General features: G+C 43.4%; 1 protein-coding gene across 2 annotated transcripts in view; it reads left to right on the plus strand.

Annotated features, from left to right (window-relative positions):
- Positions 1-18483, plus strand: part of IRAK4 (interleukin 1 receptor associated kinase 4) — a 78605-nt gene that overhangs the window by 32031 nt on the left and 28091 nt on the right. For both annotated transcript variants that reach the window (XM_077472734.1, XM_077472733.1), the window contains exons 5-9: positions 3609-3769; positions 3858-3922; positions 6911-7025; positions 8230-8339; positions 17053-17236. In XM_077472734.1, coding sequence (XP_077328860.1) covers positions 3609-3769; positions 3858-3922; positions 6911-7025; positions 8230-8339; positions 17053-17236 — 635 coding nt within the window. The remainder of the gene's footprint in view (positions 1-3608; positions 3770-3857; positions 3923-6910; positions 7026-8229; positions 8340-17052; positions 17237-18483) is intronic.

Raw genomic sequence — 18483 nt, forward strand, 5'->3', positions numbered from 1 at the left:
ATAAATAGCTTGATCGCAGTGTTTGCTAACGACACAAAAATATGCAGGGCAATAACAACACAAATTGCAGCCACCACATATGAAGACATCATTATAGTGTAAGACAAACAAACAACACAGGGAATATAACTAACTACATGAATACCTAGTTAAAACAACACATTTGAAAGTGTTCAATGCCTTAAACCCTTTTACTGTCACTAATGCACTTCGGGGGTCGCGGGGGGGGGGATTTATATGCACTCCCAGTGACTGCTGTATATGTAAATCTGACAAGCCCAACTGCCGGTTGTCAGATAGAAGTGATCTGGCTGATTGAATCTCTAGGACGTTTAATTCACCATTTGGTGGATTAAATGTCCTAGAGATTTATTTGTTACAAGTGGAATTTCAGGAGATATTTTATTTGGCATTATTTTTAAAAACTTTCTGCATGTTGCATTATGAGCAGTCTCTGTTTATGATTACGTATAATTTGAACAAACGGACACTGTGGACTTCTTGTTGATTATATATGAGTTATTCATGTATTAATTTATCTACAGTGGAGTATGCCAAGTACTGCACAGCACTGTTTTAATCGTTTATTTTTTGACTGTATGTATAGTTTCTTTTACACTTGTGGGAACACAGGAAATGTGGGCAGCAGTACTGATACTTTCACACAATTGTGGATTTTTTTTTTTTTTTTTTTTACCATCACTGATTTCTTGTGTATTACACATTAGGTTTAAATATCATGATTTTTTTTTATTTTGTATCTATCAACTCTTTTTCTTGGAGTGATTGCGCTTAGGGTTCTTTAATCCATTCAGGTGTGAAAAATGCTGTAAATTAAGAATGCTTTCGGGAATAGAAGTGTTAATTGTTTTATTTTTATCAATTAATAAAATGGAAAGTAAATGAACAGAAGAGAAATTCAAATCAATATTTGGTGTGAGCACTCTTTGCCTTCAAAACAGAATCAACTCTTGTAGGTACACTTGAAAAAAGTTTTTGAAGAAACTTGGCAGGTAGGTTGTCCCAAACATCTTGGAGAACTAACCACAGATCTTCTGTGGATGTAGGTTGCCTCAAATCTTTCTGTCTCTTCATGTAATCCCAGACAGACTGGATGATGTTGAGATTAGGGCTCTGTGGGGGCCAAACAATCACTTCCAGGACTAGTTGTTCTTCTTCACACTGAAGATAGTTTTAAATGACTTTGGCTATATGTTTTGGGGTAATTTTCCTGTTGCAGAATACATTTGGGGCCAATCACATGCCACCCTGATGGTATGGCATGATGGATAAGTATCTGCCTGTATTTATCAGCATTGAGGACACGATTGATCCTGACCAAATATCAAACTCCATTTTCAGAAATGTAGCCCCAAACTTGCAAGGAACCTCCACCATGCTTCATTGTTGCCTGCAGACACTTATTATTTTACCACCCTCCAGCCCTTTGCAAACTTCCTGCTACAGCCAAATATTTCACATTTTGACTCACCAGTCCAGAGCACCTGCTGTCATTTTTCTGCAGCCCAGTTCCTATGTTTTTGTGCATAGTGTCCTCAATGTTGCCTGTTTCTTTGTGTTTCTTCAAAAGAGCTTGGACAGCACATCTTGAAACCCCAGTCTGCTTTGAAATCTTTGCCTGGGAGAAACCTTGCTGATGTAACTACATTGTGTCTTGTTGCTCTGCTCAGTGTATGGCCTGTGACATAAAACTTCCACAACTTCACCTTAGTAGCAGAGTTTGGCTGTTCCTCAACCAGTTTAAAGCCTCCTAGACAGCTGTATCTGTTTCAGTCAATGACTGTTTCAACCAACATATGAAATTGATGACCATTAGCACCTATTCGGTATAATTGGTTAATTGCACACCTAACTCCCTGACTTTGTGCAAATGTAAGAATTGATCCTGGTTTGAAGCCAAAGAGTGGTCACACCAAATTTTGATTTGGTTTAAATATTTTTTCTGTTTTGTTCACTTTACATTTTTTAAATTGATAAAAATAAACAGTTAAAACATATATTTTTGAAAGCATTTCTACTTTACCACATGTCTTCACACCTCTAAAAGTTCTGCACAGTACTGTATCTCTAAAGCCCAAACTTGTTTTGCCTTTGTGAAATTTATTTGAAGTCATGTAAGGTATACATTGTCTGTGAAATTCATCCTCTATGTGTCTATATGTCCAGGTTACCATTGACATTAGGTCAAAATGTGATGGAAATGCAAAATGTTACAGCTGTTAGTGAAGCACTAATAAAGGGGAAATCTTCTTCCAAAGGGGACACCAGTTTGACGACTAATGCCCCGTACACACGAGCGGACTTTTCGACATCCAAACTCCGACGGACTGAGTCCGTCAGACTATCCGATCGTGTGTGGGCTGCAACGGACTTTAGCTTTGCTAAAGTCTGACGGACTTTAGAAATGAAGCATGCTTCAAATTTTCCCGACGGAACTCCGCCGGACCCGGTCCCCTTCGAATAATTCGCTCGTGTGTGTGCTACTCCGACGGACTAAAACCGACGCTAGGGCAGCTATTGGCTACTGTCTATGAACTTCCTACGTCGAATCCAGTCGTACGTCATCACGTTCGACTCCGTCGGAGTTTGGTGTGATGGTGTGTGGTCAAGTCCGTTCGGTCGAAAAGTCCGCCAGAACTCCGTCGGAACTCCGGCGGAACTCCTTTGGAGGTCTGTCAGACTTAATCCCTCTCGTGTGTACGGGGCATAAGAAGATATTTGCGCTTCTTTTGAAATGGTTTCCTGTTGTATCTCCTGGGCAGGGAAGGAAAATTTCTCTACAGGACACAGACAGCAATAGGGCGCTTAATGGGTTTTAACCAATCCCATATGTGGTTGTGCTTAGTCCTCCTCATCATGCTGACTAATAGCACAACTCACTTGTGGGCAAAGAATCAAAACTTTTTTTTCCTACTGAGACCTGTTTATGACATAGTGAGGATGTGGTATTCTAAATATGACTAGGAGCCCTGGGTCTCCAACTGACCGCTGAATCGCTATGTTCCGGCATCCGGCACTGAAAGAGAGACTGTACTGTGTGCTGAGTTATCTCCGCCAACAGTACAAGTAATGTCCCCGCCTGGGCAGAGGGAGACAGTAACGCCAGAGTGTGTGTGATGGTTAAGCGATCGTCAATGGAAAACTGTATTAACTTTTACCCCCATAATCACCAAAAGGTGGATTGGGGGGAAGGTTAACATTCACTTCCACTAACCACCAATGTAGAGGGTTAAATTTCACTGTTGGTGACAATCAGTGCAGGGGAGGGTGGGTGTTAAATTTTCCTGCCGGTGACCACCAATGTGGGAGGGGGTTAATATTATTGACACCAGTGGTGGGGGCAATTAATGCATCCCTTGAGGTTTGCATGTGTTTAGAGGCAGAAACGATAACCCCAGATACCCCTAACAACCAGGTTAAAAAATATTTTGTGTGCATGAGATCTTCTTGTAGCAGAGCCTATTCATCTGAGATCATTTTATTCTGTTCAATATAGAGTTTTTTTTTTTTTTTTATGTATTCATCAACCTATTGTTTTTTAATACCTTTCCTGTGTTTTTTTTAATTTTTTTTTATACATGTTACAGGGTTTGGTGTTTTCTCCTTTAATGAGCTGAAGAGAATTACAAGAAATTTTAACGAACGTCCACTTTCTGATGGAGGGAATAAAATCGGAGAGGGGGGTTTTGGAGTTGTGTTCCAGGGACAATTGAAGTCTGAAAAAGTGGCAGTAAAAAAACTGACAGCAGTACGCCTCACTCATTCATTAAACACTCATGCCAATGCAAAAAAATTATACAGATAATATTAACTGTTTTTTCTTTTTCCCCCCACAGATTGTTGATAGTAGTCTACAGGACCTTAAAGATCAGTTTGATCAAGAAATAAAAGCAATGGCTAAGTAAGCTCATGTTCCATTTCCTAGAAGTTAAACCAGCCGTAGACACAGAGAATTTGCTTTTCTCCGAATGTGTTTTAGTCCATTTTACACAATCAGGTCTTGCAAGCATAACGGTTTATGTCATGCAGAAGGAAAGGGTAATGCAGCTTTATTACAGGCGAAGCAATAGTGAGCAGATAAGGTTTTCTGATATGTCAGATCTTTTTTCCACAAGTACTCATAGCCAGGCCTGTCTGAAAAACAGAACATCGACGTCAACATACTCGACAACATAACTCTGCCATGGACGGATCACCACGCCATCAAATTCAAAATCGCTACCAACATCACCAACGCAAAACGGAAACCTGTAACAACGCACTGGACCAGATCGCATAAAAAACTGTACTCCGAAGCCTTTAAAACCACTCTGTCCAAAAAAATATCTACAATAACCTTAAACCACTCTACGGAGGAAACACTCAACTCCCTCAACAAGGCATTACTGCAATCAGCAGACTCGGTAGCACCAAAACGCAGGGCTCTCATCAGGAAGAAAAATGCTGGATGGTTTAATAGCTCCCTCTCCGTACTAAAGCAAGAACGCAGAAGAGCGGAAAGAACATGGAGAAGAAATCCCACCGAGGAAAACCTATTTAACTACAAAGGTCTGACAGAGAATTATCGGAAAGCAATCTTCAAAGCCAAAAAGGACCACTTCTCATATACAATCTCAACGGCCGCAAACCAACCACGGGAACTGTTTAAACTGGTTAATCAATCAATGAATCCGGTGTGCCTAGAACCCCTAGAAAGCGAATCCCAGGATTACTGTGACAAACTGTCGGATTTTTTCATCGATAAAGTCAAAACCATCAGGGAAACAATTTGTCAGAAGAAAACATCCAACCTCAGCCAGCAAATACATAAAGAGGATGTCCGCACCAACATACCGCAACCGCCAAAATTTTCACTATCCCCAATTACCGTAGACACCGCAAAAAACATCATTAGTAAACTGCGTGACAGTACCTCACCTATTGACATCATCCCCACAAAACTACTGAAAGAATGCTCCGACATCGTGGCTCCAACCATAACCCACCTCATAAACCGATCATTCCACGAAGGGATTGTTCCCAGCATCCTCAAACAAGGCATTGTCAAACCTCTACTCAAGAAACCAAACCTGGACCCTCAGGATCCAAACAACCGTAGGCCGATTACAAGCCTCAACACCATTTCTAAGATCATGGAGAAAGCTGTAGTACATCAGCTACAACTTCACCTGGATACTCACAAACTCCTGGACCCGCTGCAATCAGGCTTCCGCCCGGGTCATGGAACAGAAACAGCTCTCCTCAAGATTTGGGATGACGCCCTCGAAGCAGCAGATGACGGAGAGCCGTGTCTCCTCATACTGCTAGACCTAAGTGCAGCATTTGATACAGTAGATCACAATACTCTACTCGTCCACCTCACAGAAGTAGCCGGAGTCCAAGACATAGATCTCCATTGGTTCGCGTCCTTCCTAGGAAATCGGTCACAGACAGTGAAACTAGGAAAATTCCTCTCCGAAACTCGGGCAGTCACCTGCGGAGTCCCTCAAGGCTCTCCATTGTCACCCGTTCTCTTCAACATTTACATTCGCCCACTCCTTCAAATCATCAGATGCTCAGATCTCTGCTTCCACTCTTACGCTGACGACACGCAACTTTATTTCCGGATCAATGGAAAAAAAGATCACCAACAACAACTTGAAAACTGCCTCAAATCAATAGAGGACTGGATGACCACCAACTCCCTCCAGCTGAACCAATCAAAGACAGAGCTTCTTATCTTACACCCAAATCATAAGCCCGCAACCAAAACCTCCTGGTCTCCACCAACCGTCTTTGGGCAGACTATCTCCCCAAAGACCAAAGCGAAGAGTCTCGGGGTTATTTTAGACGCACAAATGTCAATGGATGCGCAAATAGGATCTGTAGTCAGTCGATCTCACCATCTACTGCGCATGCTTCGCAGACTCATCCCTTTTATCCCAAAGAATGACAAAGCAGTGGTAGTTGGAACAATCATTAATTCAGGACTGGACTACGCAAACTCGCTTTACATAGGATTACCACAATATCAACTTGCGTGATTACAACTGATCCAAAACACGGCGGCAAGGCTGATAACAGGAAAAAAACCCTGGGAATCCATTTCTCCTTCACTGAGGAGCTTACATTGGCTAACCGTAAAAAATTGGATCACGTTCAAGACCCTTTGCCTCACCCACAAATGCGTGCATAGAGAAGCTCCGCAATACCTAATGGAGAAAATAAATCATTACACACCAAACCGCAGTCTTCGATCAGCCAACAAAAACCTCCTCCTCGTGCCCAAAGCCCGGTATAAATCCAAGGGTGATCGGAGATTCGCTGTCCAAGGGCCTCTGCTATGGAATGCTCTACCAACCAACATCCGCCTGGAAGAAAATCACCTGGCTTTTAGGAAAAAACTCAAGACCTTCCTCTTTTAGCAGATGATCAAAGCTCGCCACAGCGCCTAGAGGCGATTCAGTTCGCATTGTGCGCTATATAAGTATTTCATTCATTCAAGCTCTTAATAGACTTCCGATCATCTTCCAAACTGGTTAAACATAGATGAACAGACAGCCATCTCATGTCAAAAGACAATTTAGGCTGGGTTCATATTGCAGCATAAAGTGGCTTTAATGGCAGGAGTCCGGTGCATCCCCATTCACCATTTCAGATCCGATTTTTCAGCCCAAATTTTGGGCTGAATTTGGACCTGTAACAGACCAAAGGACGCACAGTGCCCCTGTGCAATTTGCACTGGAGCTGCTGCGGAGATGTGTGAACCAGCGCCATAGATAGCCGGTCATGGGGAAACTCGCATCCATTTTGCATAGGTGTGAACCCAGCCTTAAGCATTTGCTGCACACAATCATATATTCTGTATACCATGAGCAGTGAATAACTTTTTTATTCTGTATCTTTCTAGATGTCGGCATGAAAACATTGTGAAACTTCTTGGCTTTTCAAATGATAGTGACAATTACTGCTTGGTTTATACTTATATGTCTAATGGCTCTTTGCTGGACAGGTTAGCTTGCCTGGTATGTAACCAACTGAGTCCTTTTAAAAAAAAAAAAAAAAAAAATGTATTACTTGTATAGCCATTATTGGTTTCATGCAATGTTAACCCCTGTGCACATTATTAGTAGTAAAGACACATGTCTAGACAAAGCACTTACTAACAGCTACATGGGCGAATGGCAGGGCTCTGCTACTGTACAAAGTCTGTAGGACAAAGAAATTCATGGGTCAAGAAAGGGATTTATCTGGAAACTGTGTAAAGGACAGCAACGGGTTCTGCCAGTGCTGTTGGTGTCACAGAAAATGGCTCTGGCACACTCGTGACCACACTGTGCTCTCACCTTGAATAAATGTTTGGCAAATCATAGAAGACAGGGGAAGCAAAGCAGTGACCTATACCCAGAAGTTTATTAATGAAATAATCACCCGCAGCTCTCAGAATGGAATGAGTAAGGCCGCGTACACACGCGCGGACTGTTCGCCCAACTTTGTCCGCTGAACAGTGTTTGGGCGGACAGTCCGCTCGTGTGTGGGCTTTCAGCGGACAGTTTGACGAACAAGGTTTTTCGGAAATTCCGTAAAACTGTCCGCTGAAACCTTGTTTGAGCGAACAGTCCGCCCGTGTGTAGGCTTGTTCGTCAAACTAAGTTCCGCGCATGCTCAGAAAGGATTTACACGCCGAAAGTTATAATGCAGTGTATAGGACGTCGTATTCTTCGTCCCGTCGTACGTGCCGTTCACGTCATCGCGCACGGTTTCAGCAAACTGTTCGTTCGTCGTGTGTGGCCATGTCCGTCCATGCTAATTTTGAGCGGACTGTTTGCCGAAACTGTTTGACGGACAAAGTTGGGCGAACAGTCCCCGCGTGTGTACGCGGCCTAAGTCATGAAAAATGTGCACCGCCAGAAGTGAGCACACAGTGGGAGGGTGAATTGTACAAAGATAATTGCCCTCTGTGGTCTTTGCCCCCCTCTCATATCAATGTCTTTATCAAGTCTGATGGTAAACCAAAGTGAGACATGAAATATTGACCATCTTTTTCCCCTGAGATGTTGGTGAATGTTTTGGAACCTGGGAAATTTTTTTTTTTTTTTGTTTTTGAAAAATGTGAACATGCCCAATGACTTGCATATTTTGACAGTGTACTGGTCTCTAGACTGCAAGTTGGACAATACATGAAAATGCTCTATACTTATTATTTTTTTTTAAATGTGCTTGTTTCAGAATAACACAGATCCATTATCCTGGAATAGAAGATGTAGTATTACAGTAGGAACAGCAAAGGGCATTGAATACTTGCATGAAAACAATCACACCCACAGAGACATTAAGAGGTAATTGTGACTAATAATACTCAGAAAATGAATTATTATGTTTTTACATTTTATATTTTTACACTATCGCTGTTGTGAAACTGACAAGAAATGTTTCTGCAAAATAGCTTGGATGTATATGTTTATTTCTGCTTCTCAGTATTTTCATACTGGGGGGACACATGCTGGGGTGGTGAGGCTGGTTTTCTTTCAATAAAGTGGGCACTTCCGCTGTGCCTCATCTTAGCATTTCTTCTCCGTCCCTTCACAGGTAAACTATTCATCTATGCGTCTGCTTTTCACATCCATCTAAAACTCAGAGTGATTGCTTTCAATTTACTAAAACTAGTGCACACAGAATCTGGTGAAGCTGAGCATAGTAACCAGCTTTTAGGTTTTATTTATCTATACCTCTCTGCCCGGGGTTCTTGGCTCTTGATTGGATAGATTGATAGCAGCACAGCCATTGGCTCCTGCTGCTGTCAATCAAATCCAAAGACGTGGGTGCTGAGGAGCAGGGCAGAGTCCTACATTTGGCATCCATAGACATGGGAGCGCAACTGCAAGGTAACTCCTAGGGAGAGTGCTTCTCAGGGGTTATACGATGTGGGGAGGAGCTGATAGCGCTGCCAGGAGACCCCACAAGAGGAGGCTTGGGACCACTCTATGCAAAGGACAGGGAGGAGCTGATAGCGCTGCCGGGAGACCCCACAAGAGGAGGCTTGGGGCCACTCTGTGCAAAACAAACTGCACAGTGGAGGTAAGTATGACATGTTTGTTATTTAAAAAAAGAAAAGTTGAAGCTTTCCAATCACTTTAAGCTTAATTGAACAAGCTGAAGTTAGAAGCTGATTGGTTACTCTTCTTTTCTCTTGGGTTTTCATGTAAACTGATAGCCTTGTGTCTTTTATTAACTCCTGATTAATTGGCAAATACTACCTCCACCCATGAGAATATAAAGCAAGACCACCTTTATGGGGAAAGCACATGTTGGGGTAGCATATTCTTTCGATAAAGTGGCTCTTTTTGATTAAAGCGGGAGTCCGCGTTTTTTTTTTTTTAAAAAGCCAGCAGCTACAAATACTGCAGCTGCTGACTTTTAAAATAGTGACACTTACCTGTCCAGCGCGCCTGCGATGTCGGCACCCGAAGCCGATCTCTCGATCGTCTCTTGGGTGCCGCCGCCGCCATCTTGGGTATGGGAATCAGGAAGTGGAGCTTTTCGGCTTCATTTCCCGGTTCCCTACTGCGCATGCGCGAGTCGCGCTGAGCAATAAGGATGGACCCGCTGCCTCTGGGATCTGTGTGTTTCCCAGCAGGCAGCGGGGGACTTTCGGAATGGGGCGTAATCTATGCCCCTTTCCGCAGAGAGCTATCCCGGAAGTGGGTGCAGATACCTGTACTGTACAGGTACCTGCACCCCCCACCCCCCTGAAAGGTGCCAATTGTGGCGCCGGAGGGGGGGGGGGAGGATTCCAATGAGCGGAAGGTCCACTTTAGGGTGGACCTCCTTTTTAAGTGGGCCCTTTCACTCTGGCCTTCAGCGATTTTTGTGTTGAGAAAATCCACAGCAAACTACTTTGCAAAACATACAAACTGCAGGTGACTTTGTTTACCCATTCAGCTCTTTTATTTCTTACTCTTCTTCTTCTTAATCCATTCATTCTGTAGCATGCTCTCTCTCCTACTTTCCTTCTCAACAATTGTGTCCTCTCCCCCTAAGCAGTCTCTTTTACCTCTCTTCTCCAGCCCACAACTTATACATACAGTGTTCAGCATAAATGAGTACACCTCTTTTAAAAAATAAGATTTTAATCAATATCTCAATGAACACAAGACCAATTTCCAAAATTTTGACAAAACAGAGTTTTAAAGAACATTTGTTTAGCTCATTACATAAAAGTAAGGTTAAAGTGATACTAAAGTCTTGTTTTTTTCCGTTAAAAATAACAAACGTGTAATACGTACCTGCTCTGTGTAGTGGTTTTGCACAGAGCAGCCTGGATACTCCTCTTCTCAGGTTCCTCTTTGGCTCTCCTGGCCCCTTCCTCCTGTTAAGAGCCTGTCAAGTTGCTTGCTGTGGGGGCACCTGAGCTGAGCCACTGCTGTGTGTGTCCATTCAGACACGGAGCCACAGCCCGGCCCCGTCCCTTTTCTCTCCTCATTGGCTCACTGACTTTGACAGCAGTGGGAGCCAATGGCGCCACACTGCTGTCTCAGCCAATGAGGAGCAAGAGTCCCGGACTGCTGAGTCTCTCATGCAACATCGCTGGTTCTAGATGGGGCTCAGGTAAGTATTAGGGGCTGCTGCACACAGGTTTTTTTTATCTTAATGAATAAAGATTAAAAAAACCCGCCTTTATAACCACTTTATTAATAGAACTTAGATTACAAAATCTTCAGTTTTACTCAAATTGGTTGATGCAAAAATAAATACACCCCACAATAAAAACTACTACTAGTATGTTGTGTGACCTCCATGATTTGTATGCACAGCACCAAGTTTTCTAGGCACTGAATAAGCAAGTTGGCAACATATTGCAACATCTATCTTTTTCCATTCAAGAACGATCTCTTTTAGAGGCTGGATGGGGAGTGATGCTCAAAATGTCTCTTCAGAATTTCCCATAGGTGTTTGATTGGGTTCAGATCAGGATACATATTCGGCCACTGAATCACTTTCACCCTGTTCTTTAGAAATGCAATTGTGGCCTTAGATGTGTTTTGGATAATTGTCATGTTGAAAAAGGGCATGGCAACATCTTCTCTTTCAATATAGAGCAGTACATCTGTGAATTCATGATGCCATCAATGAAATGCAACTTCTCTATACCAACAGCACTCATGCTGCCCCACAGAAGGACACTGCCACCACCATGTTTCACTGTAGCCACCATGCATTTTTCTTTGTACTCCTCACCTTTGCAACACTATACAGTTTTGAAGCCATCGGTTCCAAAACAATTAACTTGGTCTCATCACTCCTTAGTACAGACTCCCAGTAGTTTTCTTCTTCAGCATGAGCCCTGGCAAATTCTAGGCAGGATTTTATGTGCATGAGCTTTAGGAGTGCCTCCCTTAATGGAACGACACCCATGCATGCCATTCGTCTGCAGTGTTCGCCGTATTGTGTCACAGGAAACAATCACACCAGTTTGGCTTTCTACTTCTATAGCTAACTGTGGTGAGCTTGCATGGCAAATTTCTTCAACACTCCTGTCGACGTTTTGACTTCTGTGGAGGTCTCTGAGATGGTTGCAGTTCCATCTTTGTTAAACTTTTGTATTAGCAATTTTGTAAATTGCTACAGTATTCTGACTGATAAGTGATGCTTTGCTGATCCTCTTGTAGCCTTCACCCTTACATTTCTCTTCCATGTGGTGCCGTTGTTGACAGCATGAAATGGGAAGGGGTTTTATTTGCTAAGTAACACCCTTTTATAATCAACTGTCTGCTGGACACCTGTTTAATGAATAATTAGACTCACCTGTAGTTGAATTCTTGTTAATTAGGATTTTGTGGTCTAAAATTATAGCTTTGTTCCTAAGACCCCATACACACTATTAGATTTTCTGCAGATTTTTGTCTTCTGATTTTACCAAAAACATGTAGTGCAAGGGCCTGCCTGATTGCATACAAATTGAAACTCTAAAGGTTGGCCCTCATCTATTGTTTTGGTAAATCTGAAGACAAAAATACATTGCACTTCTTAAAGCGGAAGTAAATTCTGATGGGTTTACTTCCTCTTTGTCTCCCTGCAAAGGTAAAGCATAATGGACTACTATGCATCGCATAGTAGTCCATTATGTGTCACTTACCTGACACAGGAGCAAGCGAAGTCACCGCTGTCCCCTGTAGTTCCGAGCATCCATCTTCTTGGTGGGTCTCGCTGCTCCGGCGCTGTGATTCGCCAGAGCAGCGATGACGTCACTCATGCGCACGGGAGCCGACACTCGCGGCATAACGCCGATATCTGCGGCTTGCCAAGTGCGCCTGCGCGCCACTGTCTACGGCGCTTGCGTTGTAGACGGCGGTGGCTGTCTTCAGGTAAATATCTCCTAAACCGTATAGGTTTAAGAAATATTTCTTGGATCTACAGGTAAGCCTTAATCTAGGCTTACCTGTAGGTCAAAGTGGTTTGTAAGGGTTTACAACCACTTTAAAGTATTACTGCAAGTTACCATATTGCAAACTTTTTAGGGATATCAGCAGCTGGTAAATTTCTCTCAACAATTCCTGTCCGAACATGATCTTAAAACTTTTTTTATTCTGCCTACTTGAGTTCTTCCTTAGTGATACCGTGTTTATGTTTAACCAGTTCCATACCGGGCCATAGTAATATGACGCTGCGAGGAACCTTCTCTCCCTCCGGGTGGGCATCTCATGATGTCCAACGCTTCTCGCTACTGCGGGCCCCGGGGGGCCCGCAGCTCTGCGATTGGGGACAAGGAGTGTCCCTCGGACACAATTTACCACGTGAGCGGCTATATACAATTACAGCTGGTCACTTTCAATAGGTTCGGCGTGCACGCTGCTCGTGCGTGCCCCCGGGGGCGAGTAGCGGGGCGATTGAGGACGAGGCTTGTCCCTTGGACAAAGCCCAGCCCCGATCAGGGTAAAGAGCCAATGAAATTGGCTTTTTGCCACAAGACTGGCTGTGTCCAATCACAGACGGTCATAAGTGTAAACAAAACAGACTGTAACGGTTGTTGCTGGGTTCTCCTCCTCACACGCTGTTCCAGTGGGAGAAGGAGAAATCGGAATAGTGAGTTACAGTGATACCTAATATCACTACTGTGCCCAGATTCCCCCTCCCTCAAATAATGAGTACCTGTCACCCCCATCAGAAGTACCTGAGTACCTGTCATCCCCATCAGGAGTACCAGTCGCCTCCATCAGGAGTACCTGAGTACCGGTCGCCTCCATCAGGAGTACCTGAGTACCGGTCGCCTCCCCCATCAGGAGTACCCGTCACCCTGATCTGAGTATCTGTCACCCCGTCTGTGTACCTGTCCCGTGAGCCCAGTAGTGCCTGACGTGCAGCCAATTTCTAGCTGACGTGCAGCCCTGTCATACAGCCACCATGTCCGGAAGAGTGTACACCCCAGAAGAGGCATACCAAATGCTAAGCCTGACCGATGAGAGCAGCAGGGAGCGCTCACCGCCCCTGTACAGTCCTGATTCTGGTTCGCAATACGAGCCCCCCAAATGCAGTACATCCAAATTGGAGGAGGAAGTAGTCCGTCCCAAAAGAAGATGGTCTGAACTCCAGGCAGAAACTAGTAGCGCCAGGCACCCCAATGGCCAATCGGCAAATGCTGACGGTGCTAGACCCCAGGAGGAGAGGCCCAGTACAAGCGCTGCTAGACCCCAGTAGGAAAGGCCCAGTACGAGCTCTGGAATTCCACGCTGAAGAAGTAAGGCCCAAACCCATCTTCCGGATGCCTTGGCCAACCCATTGTGGCTGCCTTCTAGCACAGGGTCAGCCACAATCCCCCTTTTCACAGCACAACCAGGTGTGAAGGCCAACGCCGAAGGTTTCTCTGAAATTCTTTAAATGTATTTTTCCCTGATAAGTTACTTCAAAGCATCATGGACCAAACAAATATTTTTGCCCGTCATTACAAAACAACTCCAACTCATGCTATGCCCACCCTTTTGAATGGAGATCCCTAACAGTGCAGGAGTATAGATTGTTTTTAGGCCTTACGCTCAACATGGGGCTTACAAAAAAAATTAACTGCATTCATATTGGTCTACTAAGCCCATCCACCATATGACAATTTTTTTCAGCTGTGATGTCCAGGTCCCGCTATGACATGATCATGCGGTTCCTGCATTTCAGTGATAACTCGCAGTGCTCATCCCCCCCAAATCATCCGGATATTGATAAATTGAATAAAATTTGCCCCCTAATTGATTTTTTTTAATAAGAGGTTTGCTGAACTTTACATCCCTGCCCAGAACATCTCTGTGGACGAATCCCTGGTCCATTTCACAGGCCGGCTGGGAATCAAGCAGTATATTCCCAGTAAGAGGGCGAGGTACAGCTTGAAGCTCAACAAGCTCTGTGAAAACGCCACCGGATATGTGAATGCCTTCCGTGTGTATGAAGGCAAAGACTCCCAGCTCCAGCCCCCTGAGTTTTCAACGTACATGGGAATAAGCGGGAAAATTGTATGGGAGTTGGCATTCCCACTCCTCCAAAAGGGATTCATATTTACATGGACAACTACTACACCAGTTTGCCCCTTTTTCGCCACCTATTCCTGAAGAAAACTTTAGCCTGTGGTACTGCAAGAAAAAACAGGAAAGGCTTCCCACAGCGTCTAGTCACCACAAGGCTACAAAGGGGGAGGTTCATGGGGGGGGGGGGGGGGGGTTTAATGGTCAAATGCTGCAGCCCTACCTTTCAACACGAAAATCCCTCTTCTGGTACAAAAAAGTTGCAACATACTTCTTCCATTTGGCCATTTATAATGCATACGTCACTTATCAAAAATCAACGGAAATGCCCAACCCCTTAATCAGATTTATTAAAAATATTGTCACTGCCCTGATCTATCAGCAAGGCTAACCCCAACCAACTACCCCCCCCCCCCCCCCCCCCGAAAGCATTCGCTCCGATTGTGTCAGCAGACTGCATGAGCACCATTTTCCTGACAATATTTCACCATCAGCAACCGGAAGAAGATGGCAAAAAAAAATGTCGGGTGTGCACTAAAAGAGGAATTAGAAAAGATACCAGTTTCCATTGTCCCCAATGTCCCTCCCAACCTGGCCTATGCATCAGAGAATGCTTCAAGCGATATCACACTCTTGAAATTTCGAATAGACTGCCATTTCCCCAGGTTTCAATTTCTGTGCTTATTATTTCCCTGCTGCCTCAACCAACCAACCTATTGTCTCAACTGAACTTGGCCTGTCTATCGACTATGCCTCTGCCTGCTGTCCGCATTGTTTGTTTATCCGCCATGTTTCTGCCTTTCACGTGAACTGACCCTGGACTGTATCGACTATGCCTCTGCCTACCGTCTATTTCTGCCTTTTACCTGCACTGACCTCTACACAGGGGTCTCACATATGTGAGGGGCTCCAGAATAGTGTTCTGAGTTGAGAAAAACAGTTTTTAGTTTTCTGTGTTCCCAGAACAGGGTCTGGTTGCTCGGAGGCTTCAAAGCTATTTGGGTGGGAGAAGCCTCTACCCCTGTCCCCATTCTTTCATGACTGAGGCCCTAAACTTGATGGTCCTGCCCGCTGCCTGGATCAATACTTTGGCTGCACTAACCATATTCCTGCCTGCTGCATGGACGATCCTTTTGCTGCTGCTGACCACATCCCTGCCTGCTACCTGGACCGATGATCTCCTCTGTGGACCACTGCACTACTAAAACCGCAGGTAACCTTTTGTGATAGGTTGGCAGGAATTTGTGTGTGTAATTTATGCTCCTAGAACGTCTGGAGGTGCTACTTGGATATTGGACCTCTATATGTTGCCAGGTTATGTAAAAGTCACGCACATGTGGTATCACCATACTCAGGAGGAGTAGCAGAATGCATTTTTGGGTGTCATTTTTGCTATATACATGCTGTGTGCTAGAAATATCTTATAAATGGACAATTTTATGTAAAAAATAAAATAAAATGCGGTTTCGTATTTTTTTCCCCACATTTTCCAAAAACCTCTGGGAAAAAAATGAACCGTTCAAAAGACTCATGCCTTATGGATTATACATTGGGGTGTTGGCTTTCCAAAATTGAGTAATTGTGTGGTTGTTTCCATTGTCCTGGTGCTCCAGAATCTTCAAAACTGTACTAGGTGGTTGAGAAATGAGATGTGTAATTTCTGCTCGTAGAACGCCTGGAGGTGCTACTTACATGTTGGGCCTCTGTATGTGGCCAGGCTGTGCAAAAGTGCACAGCCAAAAGTATGTGCAAAAGTATCACACATGTGGTATTGCCATACTCTGTAAGGAGCAGCAGAATGTATTTTGGGGTGTCATTGTAAGTATGCATATGCTGTGTGAGAGAACTAATTTGTTATTATGACAATTTTGTGTAAAAAAAAAAAAAAAAAAAAAAATTGGAATTGTGGGAAAAAATTACAACTTCAAAAAATTCACCATGCCTCTTACTAAATACATTGGAATGTCTACTTTCCAAAAAGAGGTCATTTGGGGGGTATTTGTGCTTTCTTGACTTGTTAGGGTCTCAAGAAATGAGATAGGCCATCAGTATATCAGGTGTGATCAGATGTGATACATTTTTAGTGATTTGCACCATAGTTTGTAGACTCTATAACGTTCACAGAGACCAAATAATATACACTAATTTGGTTTATTTTTACTAAAGATATGTAGCAGTATACATTTTGGCCCAAATTTATGAAGAAAAATTATTTCTTTGCAAAATTTTAAGATAGAAATGAAAAAAAAGTGGTTTTCAAATTTTTCTCTTTTTTGCTTATATTGCAAAATATTAAAAAACCCAGTAGTGATTAAATACCTCCAAAAGAAAGCTCTGTTTGTGAGAACAAAAAGTGTGAGAGTGCTGAAAGCTAAAAATTGGTCTGGGCAGGAAGGGTGTATAAATGCCCTGTATTGAAGTGGTTAATAGGCCCCGGGAGGGTATGATGTGGTATAGGGAATGGTCATTAGCTACTTTACAGTTTTTTTTACTGACACACATGGATTATTAAATTATATATATATATATTTTTTTTCTTTTTACCTAGTGCAAATATTCTTCTAGATGCTTATTTTACCCCCAAAATATCAGATTTTGGTCTTGCAAGAGCGACTGGGCAACATGCCCGTACTATGATGACTGAAAGAATTGTCGGTACTACAGCTTACATGGCCCCAGAAGCCCTGCGAGGAGAGGTCACTATAAAGTCTGATATATTTAGTTTTGGCGTGGTAAGTAACATTTAAAAAATTAAATGGCATAGCTTACTCTGTGCATTGATTCAGCCTGGGTTCACACTTGTGGGAATACAGACATCACATGTGATTCGCACCCACCCTGCGGTTCTGATCGAATGTGATATCTGTGCAATGCGAGTTCAGCTATACAGTTGTATGGCTGAACTCGCATTGGATTTGTAGGAAAATAGTGCTGGGCCTTTTTTCTTTGTTTCCCGCACTGGAAATAGATCTCATGGGTGTTCTTACCCATGTGATCTGATTCCTGTGCAAGATTGGGGGTGTCATTAACATTGTATTGACACCCACAACGGACAGTTTGAGCTGCCTGTGGGAGAAATGCGATGCAGGAATTGACGCTCTAATCACGCGGTTTCCTGCATCGCTACAGTGAACCTAGGCTCAAAGTGGTTGTCAAACTCTGAAATGAAAAATGAACAAAGCATATACTTCTATAGCATCCATGTGCTTCTATCCAAAGCACCTAGTGTGGTTTCTTCCTACTCTGCAATTTCTCTGCTATCTGCATAAGTTCCTTCTGACATAATGATTTTACTTGGATAGATGATCACAACACTGCTTGTCATGTGTCTACAATGTTAGTTCACCAATGCACAGACATTTCTATTTGCATGGGATTTTAATACAGTTGTGCTCAAAAGTTTGCACACGATTATGCCAAAAAACTGTCTTTTATTTAAGGGTTGTGACCATTTAAAGCCATTTATTATCACCTTTTTAAATCATAATGATTACAGAAATCATCCCTATGGCCCTGATCAAAAGTTTGCATACCCTGGAATGTTTGACCTTGGTACAGACACAGAAGGTGGCACACACAAGTTAAAATGGCAATTAAAGGTTAATTTCCCACTATATTTCAATTATTGTCTGTGTATAAATAGTCAATGAGTTTGTTAGTTCTCATGTGTATGCACTGAGCAGGCTAGATACTGAGCCATAGGGAGCATAAAAGAACTGTCAAAAGACCTGCATAACAGTGAGCATGGCTGGCTACGGCTGAGCATGGCTGGCTATGGCTGAGCATTGCAGAGTATTGGCAGGCAGGGTATTGCTGAGTATCGCTGAGCATTGGCAGGGTATCGCAGAGTATTGGCAGGTAGGGTATCGCAGAGTATTGGCAGGTAGGGTATCGCAGAGTATTGGCAGGTAGGGTATCGCAGAGTATTGGCAGGTAGGGTATCGCAGAGTATTGGCAGGTAGGGTATCGCAGAGTATTG

Source organism: Lithobates pipiens, unplaced genomic scaffold (genome assembly GCF_037356315.1).
Source record: "Lithobates pipiens isolate NorthernLeopardFrog02 unplaced genomic scaffold, aLitPip1_a1.2 Scaffold_8, whole genome shotgun sequence".
Classification (NCBI taxonomy): domain Eukaryota; kingdom Metazoa; phylum Chordata; class Amphibia; order Anura; family Ranidae; genus Lithobates; species Lithobates pipiens.